This window comes from Etheostoma cragini, chromosome 19 (assembly GCF_013103735.1).
Source record: "Etheostoma cragini isolate CJK2018 chromosome 19, CSU_Ecrag_1.0, whole genome shotgun sequence".
Lineage (NCBI taxonomy): Eukaryota > Metazoa > Chordata > Actinopteri > Perciformes > Percidae > Etheostoma > Etheostoma cragini.
In genome coordinates this window covers 883,604-901,547 of record NC_048425.1, presented here as the reverse complement: position 1 = coordinate 901,547, position 17,944 = coordinate 883,604, and the positions used below count along the sequence as shown (strand labels likewise).

Sequence of the window (17,944 nt, the reverse complement as noted above, 5' to 3'; positions counted from 1 at the left end):
ATGCAGCGCCAAAACACAGCATAGAAGAAACAATAAGAGTTCTCTTCTATGGTTGAAGCTTTGATTTATGATGATATCATGTAGGGTTAGAGGGAGAGAACAACAACAGAGAAGAATTCAACAAACGACCAGGAAACACTCACAGTGACAGTCTCTCCAGCCTTGAGTATGAATGAAAAGAAAAATCTGAACGTGCTGGGTTTTCTGTTGTTGATCTGTAAATGTAATTCCCAGCCTTCCAGTGGTTGGTCCTGCAGCATGGAAAGAGAGTGGGAAAGGGAGGATGAGACACTAAATATATATTCATGTTTACCATTGATCATCTTCCCAAAACATATTAAGTGTATAACCAAGAGTAGTGTGTACAGGATGTGACTCAGTTTGCTTTGAGTTTTGATGGCTAATGGCCGCATCACAAACTGAGTTTAAAGTTCAAACTCAGATAGTAACTGCATTAACAAAGTGTATATGGATACTCTTTGTCAATTCATAGCTCTAAGATGTAAAATTAGCATCAAGTAGGCACACACAGTCCAGCCTCACACACCAGCATTACCTGATTGGACTTGTTGCTAACACGGACATATGTTCCCTTCAGGTCGACCTCATCCACAGTGATGCGTCCCAAGGCTGAGTCCTGACTGGTTGGGCTGGTCAGGCTGTCATCCTGGGACGTAGTCTGGGAACTTTCATGGTCTTGTCCTTTCTGAAACAGACAAAACACACACAGAAAAAAACTGGCTTGTTGAGTGTCTTCACCATAGAAATAAAGAAATCACTACAAGACAACTGTCCGTGGGTCTTTGAGTACAATAGTGCCTATGGGTGATAAAGGTCACAAAGGGCTTGGCCTTAGTGCATTAACTTTCCGTTTGTGCAAATAGAAAATAAAGCAGTGAAACTGAAAAAAAGATAAATACTAAGAAATGTGCTAACTTATTTTACCTGACTCAGTGTTTTTCTCTTCCTGTTTCTTTACTTACACGTTTGATCTTCTTTCCCTTTTCTCCTGTTAAAGCCTTGGTTTCTTCTGCAGTGTCAAACTGATCTTTAGTTCGGTTTTCTGTGCCACCTATGTGGCTCATCTTCATGTCTGGGTAAAGAAAGGCAGTTTAATATAAGAATAATAAAATATAACATTTACTTTATGTTTTGGAAATGACAGCATATGAAACATTTGAGTCTAAAATGAGGCATAAAACACCCACATTTGAATGAACCCCACAACATGTTTAGTAACTACATTACATTTAAAACACTGACATTTCAGTCCAATAACACTAAACAAGATCACTTTTTCCCCTGAACATCAGAATCATTGACATGTACAAAACACTGCAGTTAATTTGTGACTTACTGATTTTGTTTTGTCTCCATTTCCACAAAGAAAAGAGAAGTAACAGGATGCAAACAGCCAAACTAACGGCCAAACTAGTGATGATGGGAACAGAAGAACTGCACTGGACCTCAAAGAAATCATCTGAAATCATAAATAACACAATAACCAACACATCCTCATACCTACACGACATTAAAGGTCCATTTCCAAAGACTCGCAAAAGGGCTTTACTGCAGCATGGTGGTGGTTTGATCATGTAGATGTAGTCATGTGACTGTTTATTTTAAAATAACGACCACAGTTTTAAATGCATAGTAAACATGATATTACACTACTTTAGGCAGCAAATTCACTTAGGGTTAGGTAGAATAGGTATTAAATGCACCAAACAAAACTAACTTAAGCAATAAGGATGCAGAGGCTTAAGGTAGCATACAATGACGCAATGAGGCTGCTGCTTGGTGTCCCTAGGGGCCACAGTGCCAGTCAGCTGTTTGTGTCCGCCAGAGCGCCAACCTGTGAGACACTCTTAAGACAACTGATGTCCAGTTTTATGTGTCGTCTGGACAAGTCAGAGAACCACATAATTGAAGCCCTAGTCAGTATTCGGAAAAGCTGTTTTAGTTACACTTCTAGTGGTGCAATAGTCTGTATATCCTATAGGCAAATATGGAATTATTATGTATGTTTGAATCATCCTTTTTATGCTTTTTTACTGAATGATGTGTAAAATGGACCTGTGCTTGCAATAAAGCCTTATATTATATTACAGTGATGCCATATCGTGAAGGTGTAACATCACAGACTTAGGTCCTAACCCTAACCTGTACCTGTAAAACTCTGTTCATTTTAAAATGTCATTGACCTTTAATTTCAAATAGGACATGAACCCCTGAGTAACGGTCCTGTGTTTGTTGACCCATCTCAATGCAGAATTTGGTGCTCTGATAATTTGTCACCTCACTCTTATTTGCTCTAATGATTGTTGGCCACATAACAAGAAACGCGATTCTCTGTCATTTTGAGCTGCTAGAACAACATGATAATTATTTAAAACTGGAACATATCTATCATCTAACAAATCATGCTTACCTGTAACATAAATGTGTGTCTCTCTGGTCTGGTTGGTGTCCTTCTGCTGGACTCTACAGGTGAATCTGTTGCTGGGTCTCTTCTCCACAGTCACTCTGCTGCTGACAGTGTAGAGATCATCAGGACCTCTGACGGTCTCTGTAGGTCCAGCAGAGAGGAGGTTTCCCTCACCGTCCAGCCACGACACCTCAGGCTCTGGGTACCAGCCTCCAGACTCACACTGTAGCACCACTCCTCCTTTCTCTCGGTCAGTCCCCGCTAACCTGATGACCGGTGAGGAGACAGCACCTGATAATCAACCACAGGAAACATGCAGAACAGTAAGGTCAGTGGAGTAAACCTTTGTCAGACAGTAATTACTAATCTTCAATTTGTTAAAATCAAGAAAGTTACCTGATTATGGAAAATGTGGGTGCAGTTGCAAAATAGTTCAAATACCTGACAATAAATTCACATTTTCCAATACTGTATACATCAAAACGTTCATAGGACTAAAAAAAATAACATCTGCAAATGTCTAAAGTTTGTCTAGACTTATGATTACATTAGGATTAGCATGAATCGTCATCTTTAATCTATTTAATTCATCTCCTTTGTCAATAACCTTTTTAAAAAGACTTTTAGGAGCTCCACATTGGCATGTTGATGAAACTATAGATGTAATTTTCATTGTTCCATTTCTTAAATGTTTTTTAAGTTGGCTGTTTGAAGTTACCAGCATCAACCTTTTAATCATAGCTACTTTATTTGTCCTTTTTTTTTAAAATTGAAGCCGGTTCATGAATTTGTAAGTGATCGGTTAAAATCCAAAAGGATCAAATGAAATTGTAACTTAAATAATAGTAAATAGTTAAAAGATGATACATATGTTGACACATATGATGTTGGTAGCCATGCATAACACTGACTGCTTGTTTGCTGTCCAGGTGCTGGTTCTGCGACTTAAATAACAATAACAATGCGACAATAAATAATTTTATCAGCGGTTGTGGTTGTGCAATTCATCTCCGAGCATCAATGCCACCAAAACCCTTTCCTGAAAGCACAGCCTACACCAAACTTAACCATGAACAAACATGATCTGTGTCTACTTACCAACAACAAGCTGAATAGAAGACTGTTTATGCAGTAGTGGCATGCCACATGCATATGTTCCCTGGTCCGAGGGTTGAACATTGGAGAGTTTCAGTGAAATGTTTCCTCGCTTCAGTTCATCAATAAACAAAGATGTTCTTCCTTTGTAAAATGGATTTCTTGCCTTTACAAGGTCCTGACCATTACGCCACACATAGACTAATCCGGGATCAAGGTCAGATCTCGTCCACTCCAACGTCTCGGCAGTGACGTCCTCTGCAGGTTCCAGGTGACATGGTAAAATGACATTATCGCCAACTAGGGCCACTACTGCCTGAGGGGGACCAAGTAACACAGACTGACCTGGAAGGAAATAGAAAGGTTTATCCATTTGTACGAAGCAACTATTAAGACACTATTTTGAGATTACAGACCATTCATTTTAAGAGTAAATTAAAAGGATAGTGTCTGTCATAGCAGCAGTGTTTGCCATACATCAAACAGGAAAGAGTAGGCTGACCAACATAGTCTCCCTCCCAGCGCGCCAAAAAAAAAACCTCATGAGGCAAACCTGCACCCACTCTCCCTAACTAAGCTGGCCTATGTCAAATAATGAAACTAAAACACTAACCTACAACATTAAAGTGAAATTCGTAATCAAGCAGACACCAAACAGTAATTTTGGGAACAGGACCTAGTGAAAAGGGGGACAGGCAGCCTTATCGCAGAGCTTTTTTAATGAGAGGACAGTTAAAATATTTAACATGCTGGTGTGTATGCTACTGCACCTTTTTGGATATCAGGCTGTGGTGTTTGAGCTTCAACTCTCAACTCTACGGAAATACATTATATTTTCATTCAGAGGAAAGTGATGAATAACTGTAATTGTATCCTAACTTTGACAACAGGACTGTATTTGTGTATGAGTTACCTCTACAGGACGGAGTCAGGAAAAGACAGAAAACCAGTACACTGAGGGGTCTGAACGGAGCCTGAAGGGACAGTCCTTCTGTCTGGGGAATCGTTCTGAAGCTCTGAAAATGAACCAGTGATACACTGTATTACACAAGCTTTTGTATTGTTTTTAAGTACTTAGTAGAGTACAACTACTTAAGTAGTTAGTGAGTAGTAACAGGTATTTTAACCATTCTTAAGAAAAGTATTATTTTACCTCCACTACTACTTTTGTCATGAGACGGAACATCGATAAACTATGGCAAACTTTCACTGACTCAAAGGCCACAAAATAGATGAAATACTCAAAGACAAAACGTACATTTGTGATCTAAAGGCAGAGTTATTATTATTATTACGAAACATTTAGAGTAGGCAAGAACACATTTGACGACGACGTACCTGCTGCACGGTGGCGGCCATTTTGTCAGACTGTAAAGTCTGTAAATTATTAATAAGCTGTGAACATAAATCTTCCAAAAATCAAATTTCAGATTTACAGAAGACTGCAGGGCACCATGGGTGATATTTGATTTAGCTGTTAATTAAATTAATAAAAGTCTAAAGCTTTCTCAATTCAAGTATCAATTCATTCACTGCTTTCTTAAGCTGAGTTTCAGAGTCTCTCGGTAAACATCCGACATCCGAACTTTGAGCCTGTCACTACTACTTATCATCATATACGATAACAAGGCTTCCTTGTTCTAACAATTTAGGCAATGGGAGATTGTTATGTCTGTTATTTTACAGCAGGGGGCAGAACATGATTCATTTCTCAGATTTGTCTGATTGAAGCCAAGCTGCATCTATATTCCTCTCTTGTTAATGCTGACTGGAGCTTTACCTTTCCATTACTGCCCGCATAACAAAACAGACAACACATGGAGCAGCATGGCGGCCCAATGGTCAGCACTGTGGCCTCGCAGCAAGAAGGTACTGGGTTCAAAACCTGGTCTTCCCTGGCGTGTGTGTGTGTGTGTTTCTCTGGGTACTCTGGTTTTCCCCGCCTCTAAAAACATGCCAAGCTGATGTGTGGTAACCACTGTCCCATTTAAAAATATAAGAAATCCGCAAATTTAATTTGACTATTGCAATTTCGAGAATCCGGAATTTAATGAGCATTTTAACTTGAATTGACAAATGGAATTAGGTCAAATTCTGCATGCTCGGATGTGAAGTGAACGTAGCAAATGTACTGATCTGAATCCAAATCCCAATCTCTTTCTAAACCTTAGTCATTGTGTTGCCTAACCCTAACCAAACTGCAACGGTTTCACAAGCAAAACAACAACCGCAATTTTATATTTAGGTACAGTATGTGGTTGGAAAACACTCCTCTGGGTCATTTTAGTGGGAAGGAACAAACCAACCTAATTTTCTGTATGGATTTGATTGTGTCTTGAGTTGTAGCTCCCCAAAGTTAACAAAAAACTCCAAGCAAGAGGTTTTGGTTGGCATGATGTTGATCGTTGTCAATGAAAAGTCTCAGTCATCGAGGTTGTGCTAGATATACATTCAGGTGCAGTTGCTCTTGACTTCTTCTAGATGACGTTGTTTTGCTGTTCATGGTCGAGTTGTTAACCGCGGGGCCCACGCCACTGCTGGGTGTTGAAGCAACAGTGAGTCTGGCCCCAGCCTCTGCATCGTCATCGGATATAAACTGCACAGGAAGAGGAAGTTTCTCTACGTAGATCTTCAGCTGTGTCTCAGTCTGATACTCAGACTCTCAGCAGCAAGTCAGCATGGAGGTCCCAGCTCTGGACTTCAGACCATGTGCGTACCCACTCTAAGGTTTAAGTTTTACATATATACTGTGTGTGAATATGAGTCAATGGATGATAAACAACATTTTTCTCTGGTTTTCTCCAGTGATGCTTGTCTTTTTCCTGCTTGGTGCACATGTTCAGGACAGTGGTGAGTCTCAGTCAATGCTAAAGCTTCACAATTATTTTTGTTTAGTAGTTTTTCTTTCATTAAAAATGAAGACGTCTCTTCAGATCCACATGAAATTTAAAAGAAACGTTCAAACTATGGTCTCCTTAAAGTTAATACATTTTTGTTAATGAATCTAAATTTGAATTGCTTGAATTTAGTCTCAAATTAACATCCACATTGAGAAGGAATACATTGATTTGTCTTGATATTGTGCTGTGTAACACAGACATCTGCAGTAATGTGTGTTTCTCTGCCTCAGACGCAGCATTTGGTATCGTTCCAAACAGACTCCAGGTCTTTGAATACGAGTCCGTCTCTTTTCACTGTGAGGGTCTCGATGGCTCTGCTCAGCTGAGAGGGATCAGGAGCTCTGAGGAGTTCATATCAGCATGTGATGAGAGGGCGCCGGTACTGTCTTGCACTATCCAAAGAGCCTATCGAGCAGACAGCGGAGAATACTGGTGTGTGACTGAGGGGGGAGAGAGAAGCTCAAGTGTCAACATCTCTGTCACTGGTACGTTTAGGTTTCTGGAGAAAATCATGAAATTGATGCGATGATCTTTTGATGAAAATGATTTTAAGAGAAGACGTTAACTGTTATCATTGATTTAAAATTCCCCGTCTTACTCCCACAAAGGGACCAAACAAGTGAACTTTCTAAAACCTGTGTTTTCCAGCTGGTTCAGTGATCCTGGACAGTCCGGTCCTACCTGTGAAAGAAGGAAACATCGTGACTCTGAGCTGCAGAAACAAGACGACTTCTTCCAACCTCGCCGCTGAGTTCTATAAAGATGGCCTCCTCATCAGGAGCAGCTCTACGGGAGAGATGACCCTCCACAGTGTGTCCAAGTCTGATGAAGGACTCTACAAGTGCAGCATCTCTGGAGCTGGAGAATCACCAGAGAGCTGGCTGGCTGTCACAGGTAAAACCTTTTTAAAAACTAAAATAGCTAAATTAGCATGCCTGCAGTGTGACGATGATCACGGTGTCTTGTGTTTGCAGCACCTCACAGAGAGACCTGTCCCTCCTCGGATGACTTTATTTACGTCCTCCTTGTCTTAAGGACTGTGTTCACCATAGTGATGGTGGCTCTGCTGCTGCTGCTGGTGGGACTGCTGCACTCTGGGAAACTCAGAGTCAAACACAAGTAACTCATACTGTGTGTAAAGGTGAAGGTGGTTTGGACGTCAACGTAATGGAGCCGAGAACATCCCATCATGCTTTGGGTCAGAGAAAGCTGGAAGGTCAGAGAAGATGCAATTTAAAAAGGGAACTTTGATTTTTAAACTTTGTGTCAATTCTCTCTAAATGTTACACTTTCTCACACAGAAAACATGGTTAGAAACCACCGAGAGTATTGTTAACAGACGAGCTGTCAGTTTTCTCACTATGTGTTGGTGTGTGTTTCTTTTAGACTCTACAGATGCTGCTGATAATTTGAGCTCCCCAGACACAAACCACATGAGGACATGTATGTCTATAGAAGAGGCGTTCAGGGCCCTCTGTAGAAACAACACATTCAGTCTGATAGAGTAGCTCAAACCATGTGTCAAGGGTGATTAACTAATGATTCTGCCACCATATTTTGTTTTTGTGTGAAGTGATGGAAGGTTATACTTGAATACCTTTTTTCCTTTATCATGAAAGGATTGTAATGAAGTAAAATGTATGATCAGCTTTTATTGACAAAACAATTTAGAACGGTGATTAATGTTAACAGCCGCCAGCTCCCGTCTTTTACTGTTTTGCTCACTATTTAAAAAAATATGTCTTTTAGTTTTTAGGCAACTGAGGAAAAATACAAATAATCATCTTATTTGTTAATTTCGGTAGATAGAATAAACGTATACACAAAGTAATCCTTTACATATATACATATATATATATGTAGTCTGTATTTTTACACACTTCACATATATATATATATATATATATATATATATATATATATATATATATATATATATATCAGGTAAACCACATTGATCTCTCTGCTGTGGTCACATGTCTGGAGATGCTGTTAATTCCCCAAAACAGAAGTGCTCACTGTGGTCAACAACCATCGTGATGCTGTTGCAGCAGTTTGATCTCATACATCATAACTGTCTGTATTTATATATATATTACGTATAGATTGTCTTTTAACCCGTGCATATCCCGAGGTGGAGCTTGCCTTTCTAAATAAGATGAACATAAATGTGAAGTGACTGTGACAACACAAGAATGTATCTGCTTTATTTTACTCCATTGTTTGCAAAGGTTTGTCTTGCAAATAATTAAATGAAGCGTTGCCAACATGTAGGTACATCAGTTAGACATTCAACAACCATCTGTAATCAAAATAAAACAATAATACTAATATCACTGCAGTCTTTTTTTTATTATCATAGCAATTCCCCCCAAAAAGCACACCTGTCAGTCTCATTAACACTTCCCTTTTTCCATGGAGGAATGATATTTTCTTTTAGAAATATAGTTTTTATTGATACAACTTTAAAGTCTTTACAAATCACTGTTTTTTCTTTTTTTCTTTTCACATCGATGCAGATGCCCAACAGTCCCCCCAGGAGTACATAAAATGTGATAAAATAAAACAAAAAAATTAAAAGACAAGACAAAAAGTAAGTACAGACTTACATGGTAAGAATGGCAATACACAGCTGAACAAATGTCAATAAATAAATGTCAAAATGAAACAAACTAGAAAAATAGGAGCAGGAATAAAGTAATGATCGAGGTCAAACTCAGGATATATCCCACGGTTGTTTTAGAGTTAACACACACACACACACACACACACACACACACACACACACACACACACACACACACACACACACACACACACACCACACAGACACACACTCACACTCACAAAAGATGCTCTCTTTTATATTTTGTGTACCTATTATGTCACACAGATGTAAAGATTGTTCCAGTGAGGAACATCTACTCACATTTACTATAAATTGCAGCTTTACAGATGAAAGAGCAAAGCAGAGAAGGTGTTGTTGTACTGTTGTTGCCGTTGTTTAAGGTATGGTTACAACAGTAAAAGCATTCAATTTTGGTGCGTAAGAAATTGGTAAAAACTGTCTACTGGTATGTATGATTTACAGAACATCAGCACAGAATAATGCTTTTTGCACAGGTTTGATATCTTTTAATTAAATGTACAACATTTGCTGGATTAGAAAATAAAAGTGATAAATATCATGATCTAAGTACAAAGTGCACAGCAAGTAGGCTACCAGTCTGTAAAAATAGAGGTCAAAGTCTTGAATTCCTTCTTCTTACTGCCAGATAATAAAACATTGCTTCCGAGACGAGGTGACTCTTATCGGCATAGAAACAGGTATGTTTGCTTTTCCAAATACATTTCATAGACATTAAAGCGTACTATAATTTCAAATTAAAGTATAAATTGAAATTACAGTGAATGCCTTTAATTGCATGAACCGGTTTTTATTGGACCACAGGCATTGTTTTGTGTTTAAAACATCAATGAGACAAACTGTCATGCATCTGCATGTCACATGCACTTTGTTAACTTTAAGGTAGATTATTGAGGTATAAGAATCTATAACTGGAACTAAAACAGCGGAACATTTTCTGTTATGGAAGATACTAATGTGCTTAACAAGTGTTGAAATGGCCTCTTAAACAAGCTAACCAAATATTTGCATTCTAAAGATACAGTAGTGAAGTTATGGCGACAGAGAGTGAAGTCACACTCCCTTTCTGTGTTGGGATCAGAACTTCTCTGTTGTTTGTTTTCCTCTCCTGTTTGGCTGAACGCCAGATGTAAAAAGTGTTAATGTTTGAGTCAGAACCAGGTCACATAGAAACCACAGAAGCTGTAACATGTTCAATAGTTTAATAGTAAGAGATAAGTTCAGTACACAGGAACAAACAGTCCTTTCCAGGGTGGAGTTTAACGTTGTAGGAGGTGGTCCAAATAGAGCGAATCGAGATCTGTGTAGAAGACAAGATTAGTAACCGGAATATCCACACGATAGTAACCAACAACGTAACTGAGCCAAGGTACCACGGGGGTGTTAGTTACTAACTGGCGCTGAAAAGGTGGTCAGGCCGGGTTCAAATGCAGATGTGATGGAGGATGAGATGAGAAACAGCTGTGCAGTTGACAGAGCAGGGATGAGTGGCCACGCCTCCTGACCTCGTTCCTCCATTGGAAGACCGACAAAAACAGACAGACACACAGGGAAAAGGGAGAAGCGAAAACACAAGATGGGGAAAAGGTCGAAGACCCACATCAAAAAGTGCCTTTTGCACCGGTATCTGACGCTGAAGGCCACGGCGAAGCGTCAATGTTTGTCGAGTTGGGGAACAGCCTTTGAGAACCATGTGGAGGAAATCCCTGTCTGCCTTTCTCTAAGTAGATGTCGTTTGTGAGAGGATGAAACTAAAGACAGAACATGAATGTGAATGCATGGAGGTAATATTCAAAGAACTGGTCAGCTGTTTGTAAACAGATTATGAGTAACTTACTGCAGAGTGCAGAAAATGGAGGTAAAGGTTCTGTTTTCAAATCCGTAATGTTCATTTTTTCACCCAGATCAACTTCTTTCTTCATTTCTTAATTTTTAGAAAATGTTTTACTTAAAAGTAATTAATGCAAAGTCATTTCTCCCTGGACATTAACACTGTGATCACTTGTTTCAGCTCCATGATGCTTTTCCACACTGATGGAAAGCGCCTCAGACCTCATCCCAGAACACTCCGGGTTTGGGTTTTCACTCTGCTTCTGACATACTTCTGCAGAGGTAACTTACACACACAAAGGTCAAAGGTCACTGTTAGGTCACCAATGCGTCACTGCTATGTGATGGCCACCACAGCGTTCATCTTTCCCATCTATATCCACGTCTACTATCAACAAAGGCTTGGACTCCAACAAGAAAGAATCCCAATAATGTTATTGGTCTGAAGACAACTAACCCTCGTGTTGTCTTCCCGTCAACATTGAAAATCAGAACTTTTGTTGATGCCTTTTATCGATGTTTTTAACTTTTTCTTAGGTTTTTGTCCCTTTTGACGCGTTTTTCAATGTTTGTCACTTTTTTGACGTTTTCAACACTACGTAACACTAACTTAATAACTTTAGTTTTACAGTTTTTTTAAATTATAATTTAATTGTTTGTTAACAGTAAAATGACAATTAACTCAAGATTATTAATCTATCAATTTACCATCTATTAATCATGGTTATTATAAAGTGTTACCAAAGTACATAAAGCACTTAATAATACATGACAGATCCATAGATGTCTGGGTGGTGGGTTTTCCAAAGCAAATCTTACAGTTCCCTGTAATCCTGTTTCTAGTGGACAATCCACTGGCCTGTGATGGTTGCTCCATGTCACAGAGAGCCTGAGGAGTCTGTTCATGGAAGCACCTCCAGATGAGTTTAGAATTTGTAAATGCAGTGTAGTTGTCGAGTCTTGATATGTTCAGATCTCTCAGGACGTGACATTGATGGGATCTGATTGGCCTTTTGCCCAATATTCTCAAGATATGCTGACGAACGGACGGATATACAGAGATTCCTTCCTTTATCATTAGATGTACTTCCTTTAGAAACAAACACATCTGTTTTTCCAGGTGAATCTCAGCTGATTGGCTCTTCAGTAGTAGCAACACTTGGTAACGACGTCGTTTTGCCGTGTCACCTGGAGCCTGCCAAAGATGCTGCTGACTTGGCGTTGGAGTGGACGAGGCCTGACCTCAACCCCAGATTTGTGCATGTGTGGCGCTCTGGGCAAGAACTTGTTTTTAAAAAACACAAATCCTTCGAAGGAAGAACATCGCTGTTCGTCGATGAGCTGATGTTCGGAAACATTTCACTGAAACTGTCCAAAGTGAAACCTGCTGATCGGGGAACATACCAATGTTTTATTCCAGCTTTGGACAGGCAGTCTTTTGTTCAACTACATGTTGGTAAGTGCACGTTTCACTCAATCTTCACACCTCCAGCAACCACACATTTTCATTCTGAGGGCGTTGAATACTGACGATTGGTCAGTGGCTCTCAGTGTCGGATACCAACGCTAAAGGCACCTTTAGCATCTGTATGGGACTCACTGGGCAGAGACCATGGCACTGTGACAACGATAGCGAGTAGTATGAAATACACACTACCGGTCAAAGGTTTGGGGTCACTCACAAATGTCCATTGGACTCCATTCTAGACAGAATCCCAGCTGAGATCAGTTGCCTTGTTTTTTTTAACCAGGGCAGTAATCAGATTACATTTTGTGCTTACATAATTGCAAAAGGGTTGTTTAATGTTTCCTTAGTTAATTTTTTAAATACTATCAGATTAGTAAACAAAATGTGCCTTTGGAACATTGGATGAATGGTTGCTGATAATGGGAAATGTAGATATTGCATTAAAGATCAGCCACCCACCCAGATCAGCTGGTATCCGGTCTTTAATGGAGTGGTATGGAAATTTGTAAGTGACCCCAAACTTTTGACCGGTAGTGTATATATATAATATTGGAATTAACTGAAAGCCCCCTGTGTCTGACTGTGATGCTAAAGAGAGTTTTTGTGACAGTATCTAATGCCAAAGGCTCCTGACCAGGCGTCGGTTTTGATGCAGTAAAGGATTTTAGTAGGATTAACATGGTTTGAGCACTGTTCATTCCTAATGCACCATTGAAAGCATAGAATTCAACACTTGTGACGGATATTCGTACAGCATTGTTGTTTGTTTTCCTTTTGTTGATTATCAGGTGCTGTCTCCTCACCGGTCATCAGGTTAGCGGGGACTGACCGAGACAAAGGAGGAGTGGTGCTGCAGTGTAAGTCTGAGGGCTGGTATCCAGAGCCTGAGGTGTTGTGGCTGGACGCTGAGGGAAACCTCCTCTCTGCTGGACCTACAGAGACCATCAGAGGTCCTGATGACCTCTACACTGTCAGCAGCAGAGTGACTGTGGAGAAGAGACCCAGCAACAGATTCACCTGCAGAGTCCAGCAGAAGGACACCAACCAGACCAGAGACACAGAAATCCTCATGCCAGGTTAACCTAAGCATTTATTATACTGGTTACCATTGCAGTTGCAGATACCTGAGCTCCAGTTTTCAAAAAATGTCATGACATTCTTTGTTTTATAATTTCAGATGATTTCTTTGACCTCCTGTCCAGTTCTTCTTCCACCATCACTGGTTTGGCTGTTAGTTTGGCTGTTTTTGTCATCTTGTTTTTCCTGTTACTTCTCTTTTCTGTGTGGAATTGGAGACAAAACGTAATCAGTAAGTCAAAAATAAGTTGCAGTATTTTGTAAATCTTAAGTTATTATTGCAGGTTGTAAGGGGACTAGTGATTTGAATTGTGTAATTGTTTCTAAAATAAACTATTTGATCAAAACACCAGTAACACATTGGTTGTGGAATGCAAAAAACATGTAGCAGAACTTTTTTTGCCATCAGTGACATTTATTTAATACTTGATTTGACTCAAAAGTCTCCAATACTGTGATTTCTTAAAATAAATGTCAATGTTGTATACTTTAAAAATGAATCACCCCTCAGGGACAAATAAAGGTCTTGAACTTTATTATGTTTAACACAGAGACCAAGAGAAGCACTACGTCTGGAACTGTCAGTAGAGAAGAGAAGAACACAACTGAAATCTCCAGTGGAGAAGAAATGAAGCCTTTGAAAGGAAAGGGAGAAAATGAGAGAAAACCTGTAAGTAGAAACGGGAAGTTACTTTTAGTAAAGGGAATAAAAACGAAGATCAGGTAAAGAAAGTTTGATCAGAGCAGGATCTGGGTTTCCAAAGAAAGTAAGAAGAGCAGCTTTAACCGACGGGATAGAAGAGGCACAGTTCAGATAGACAGAGATGAGGAGGAAAGCAAACAAGAGGAGATTAGAATAACAGAAGAGAGAGACTAGCCTGAAACACAGGGGCAACATCTGATAAGAAATAAGTTCAGCAGGCTCTGAAGACAAGAAATCAAAGGATGAAGGAGGACATACAGGCTAAGATCAAGGAGGTTGTTCGCTTGAAATGAATCTCTGTATTTTATTTTATTTTATTTTACTTTTATTTATTATTATTTTAGGAAACAGGACCCAGATCTAAAGTAATTTAGAGTCTGATTCATGCATCATATTGCTGTATATTTACTGATTTACTTTAATACAACATGTCTCTTTAACACTTTCTTCTTCCTACCACTCAAAGGAAAAATCTTCTCAGTCCACGTCTTTGGTAAGTAATCCTGATATAAGTGTAATAATAATCTCTGAGATCAATCAGGATGCCTCCCTGTGTATTGTATAATTTACATAAATCTAGTGATTGTTAACGAGAATGAATGGACTGTATGACTCTTTATGGCTGTGACATTGTTTTTGATATTCATATTAGTCACTGTGTTCACTCACATTACAGTTAAATGATTGTAAAAGCAACATGTCTCTTATTGTACTGCTATTCATATCTCTCTTCTCTGTTTCTCAGTCTAAATGCAATACATTTCCCAAGCTGACACAGAGCCGAATAGAGCAGCAGAAGAAAGATGGAGCTGAGGAACAAGACCTGACACAGCTGGAAGACAAAAACAAGGAGGTTCTTATTTGTACCTTAAGACATGATTTCTTTCTATTTATCTACCTTTTTTAGTTTTACTGCTTGATATTTAGTTCAGTTGTACTTATAAAATATTTAAACCTCTATCACCCATAGGCCTTATTTTACCCATTTAAACACCCATGGAGTGGTCTTATCGTGATTTCTTTATTTCTATGGTGTAGACACTCAAAAAGCCAGTTTCTTTCTCTGTGTGTGTTTTGTCTGTTTCAGAAAGGACAAGACCATGAAAGTTCCCAGAGTACGTCCCAGGATTACGGCTTTACCAGCCCAACCAGTCAGGACTGGGACATGGGACGCATCACTGTGGATGAGGTCGACCTGAAGGGAACATATGTCCGTCTCAGCAACAAGTCCAATCAGGTAATGCTGGTGTGTGAGGCTGGACTCTGCATCGGTGTGTGCGCTCATGCATTACTCTACATCAATGAAATAAAATCACAAACTGACTAGAAACTCAGGAGGTTTTTGAATATGGCCAATGTGAACATGGTCTTGCATTGCCAGACCTTCCTCCACAGCACTGAGGAAGAAGGTCTAGCTAGTCCACACAGCCTTCTGGGATGTGGGAGAACAACGTTCTCTGGTGTATTGGCATTTCTTTAAGCCAATCACAATTGTCTTGGGTGGTCTTTATGTTTCCTCTGCTAAATAGTCTCAGGAAGAAACTTTTTTTGGTGGATCATGTGTACGATCAATAGTAGTTTTAGTCATCAACAGAAAACTCAGATTGGACAGATAGTCTAGCTAGCTGTCTGGATTTACCCTGCAGAGATCTGAGGACCAGGTAACCATAGTCCTCAGATTGGACAGATAGTCTAGTTAGCTGTCTGGATTTACCCTGCAGAGACCTGAGGACCAGGTAACCATAGTCCTCAGATTGGACAGATAGTCTAGTTAGCTGTCTGGATTTACCCTGCAGAGATCTGAGGACCAGGTAACCATAGTCCTCAGAAATCCACCAGAGGTTAGAACCCCAACACAGAGACAGAGGACGAGCCAGACATCCAGCCTAAAAATTAGGGATCTTCGGTGGGATTTCCGGCAGCACCTGAACAACCCCAGAAGTGTAACGTCGTTGATATATAGACTAATGTGATGATAAATCTAATCAGGGCAGCTGTGGCTCAGGTGGTGGAGCGCTGGTCTACAAATTGGAAGGTCAGTGGTTCCATCCCTCAAGTCTATGTTAAAGTGTCACCTTGTATGGCAGCCTCGGCCACCAGTTTATGAATCTTTGCATGAATGGTACCTGTAAAACCACTGTGAGTGGTCTTAACAACTAGGAAAGTGTAATAGTGTAATAAATAAATGCATTTACATATTTTTGCTCCTGCAGGACCAGCCACTGGGAGACTGGGAATTACATGTACACGTCAACAACAGAAAACCTATCAAATACCAATTCAAGAAAACATCTAAACTCGAGGCTGGAAAGACTGTCACTGTGAGTTATTTCTTCTGCATGGAGACTTTGTGTGACTGAAAATCATATCAGGCTCACAAAGCTTGAAACATAACTGAGATCCAGTTTAGTTAGTTTCCTTATAAGCTTCTATGTTGTGGTACTACAACGGAACCTGAAAACGTTTCTTTTTATTCAAGTGACAGACATGACTTGTGAATAGTGGAGGGTTTCATCTACAAATGTCTTATATTTTTATGGTGAATCCGTAAAAAATGTCTTTCTTTTCAGATCTGGGCTCGAGAGAGCGGTGTAAAGCCTGACAACGCCAACCTGATGTGGTCTACCAAAACATCCTGGGGCACCAGAGAACAACTGCTGGTCTACCTCTACAGCAAAACTGGAGAGGTCTGACTTCACACATAAGTTTAGAAATATAATATATGGACACACACACACACACCTGTCCACACACTTTATCGAACGTATGGTTTGCATTGGTACGTTGTTGTACGGTTTTAGAGTTATACTCACGTTGGGGGTTGGTCCGATGTGTGTGCGAGGTGGCTTCTTGACCTCTCCTGTCTATTTCACTTCTGAAATCTGATTTTATCTCTCTGTTAAAGCTAGAGGCAAGCAAAGTGATTCAGCTTGGGGACTCTCCGAACCAGCAGGAGATTGACACCTGTGTGACCAGTCAGGACTCAGACAAAGGACACATCATGGTGGATGAGGTCGACCCGGAGGGCAAATATGTCCGTCTCTGCAACAAGTCCAAAACGGTAATGCTGGGTGCACAATGCTGGGTGTGGCTGAACACTACGATGTTTCGTAAGATATTAATTTAATGACTGTCTCTATGTCTCATCTCACGTCTCCTGCAGGATCAGCAAATAAAAAACTGGGAATTATATTTACATGTGAACAACAAAAAACCGATCATTTACACATTTCGGAACTCATTGAAACTCAAGGCTGGAGAGACTGTCAAGGTGAGGTTTTCAAACATGTGCTTGTTGAATTCTTCTCTTTTTTTATAAATGCTTATTGATTCAAATGTCCCTCTAAGCCTATTAGGAATTAGCGTGACCAGGCTGCCAAAGCATCAGCCATAACATAACATAACAGTAAAATTAGCTCGGAAAACTTATTTTATTGCTATATTTTAATTATATGCTGTGTTTTGGCTATGCAATGAAACCTGAAACCTTTAATTTTTATTTCAGTGACTGAAACTTTGACTTGTAGTTAATGGTTAGTTGTATGATGAATCTGTGAGGTTTGCTCTTTTCAGATCTGGGCTTCAGGTTGTGGTGTCAATGATAATACCTCCACAGACCTGGTGTGGAGGAACCAGAACCCCTGGGGCACTGCAGAACATCTGCTGGTCTCTCTCTACAGTTGCAATGGAGAGGTCTGACGTCACCTCACATCACACATGTTAAATCATAAGTTATGAAATAAAGAATATAGTCAAAATTATGTGGACACACACACACACACACACACACACACAC

At 39.8% G+C, this 17,944-nt stretch overlaps 3 protein-coding genes across 4 annotated transcripts in view; 2 read left to right on the top strand and 1 right to left on the bottom strand.

Annotated features, from left to right (window-relative positions):
* LOC117962129 (butyrophilin subfamily 3 member A2-like) overlaps window positions 1-14,194 on the top strand; it is a 23,268-nt gene extending 9,074 nt beyond the window's left edge. The window contains exons 1-5 of one of the 2 annotated variants that reach the window (XM_034901241.1): window positions 11,085-11,182; window positions 12,021-12,356; window positions 13,157-13,444; window positions 13,546-13,677; window positions 13,997-14,194. In XM_034901241.1, coding sequence (XP_034757132.1) covers window positions 11,086-11,182; window positions 12,021-12,356; window positions 13,157-13,444; window positions 13,546-13,677; window positions 13,997-14,172 — 1,029 coding nt within the window. In that variant the 5' untranslated portion in view covers window position 11,085 and the 3' untranslated portion in view covers window positions 14,173-14,194. Of the gene's footprint in view, window positions 1-11,084; window positions 11,183-12,020; window positions 12,357-13,156; window positions 13,445-13,545; window positions 13,678-13,996 lie in introns of those variants that run through there. The other variant, XM_034901242.1, reaches the window with a different exon arrangement.
* On the bottom strand, window positions 1,238-4,924 carry LOC117962130 (butyrophilin-like protein 10). Its single transcript, XM_034901243.1, has 5 exons — window positions 4,862-4,924; window positions 4,437-4,539; window positions 3,527-3,868; window positions 2,432-2,719; window positions 1,238-1,480 (listed from the first exon to the last, which is right to left on the bottom strand). Exons 1-5 carry the CDS (start codon window positions 4,880-4,882, stop codon window positions 1,281-1,283), a joined length of 954 nt encoding a protein of 317 aa, XP_034757134.1. The 5' UTR covers window positions 4,883-4,924; the 3' UTR covers window positions 1,238-1,280.
* Window positions 14,195-14,390: 196 nt separating the features above from the next.
* The window catches only part of LOC117935168 (lamin-B1-like), a 4,913-nt gene continuing 1,359 nt past the window's right edge, over window positions 14,391-17,944 (top strand). The window contains exons 1-7 of the mRNA XM_034857307.1: window positions 14,391-14,423; window positions 14,894-15,001; window positions 15,236-15,385; window positions 16,362-16,469; window positions 16,719-16,835; window positions 17,054-17,209; window positions 17,312-17,419. Coding sequence (XP_034713198.1) covers window positions 14,391-14,423; window positions 14,894-15,001; window positions 15,236-15,385; window positions 16,362-16,469; window positions 16,719-16,835; window positions 17,054-17,209; window positions 17,312-17,419 — 780 coding nt within the window. The remainder of the gene's footprint in view (window positions 14,424-14,893; window positions 15,002-15,235; window positions 15,386-16,361; window positions 16,470-16,718; window positions 16,836-17,053; window positions 17,210-17,311; window positions 17,420-17,944) is intronic.

Coding starts and splice junctions, on each gene's coding strand:
- LOC117962130 (XM_034901243.1), bottom strand. CDS start 4,882: ATGGCCGCCACCGTGCAGCAG. Junction 4,540..4,861: donor TGGCCGCCACCGTGCAGCAG/GTACGTCGTCGT, acceptor GTTCATTTTCAG/AGCTTCAGAACGATTCCCCA. Junction 3,869..4,436: donor CCTGACTCCGTCCTGTAGAG/GTAACTCATACA, acceptor ATTTCCTTCCAG/GTCAGTCTGTGTTACTTGGT.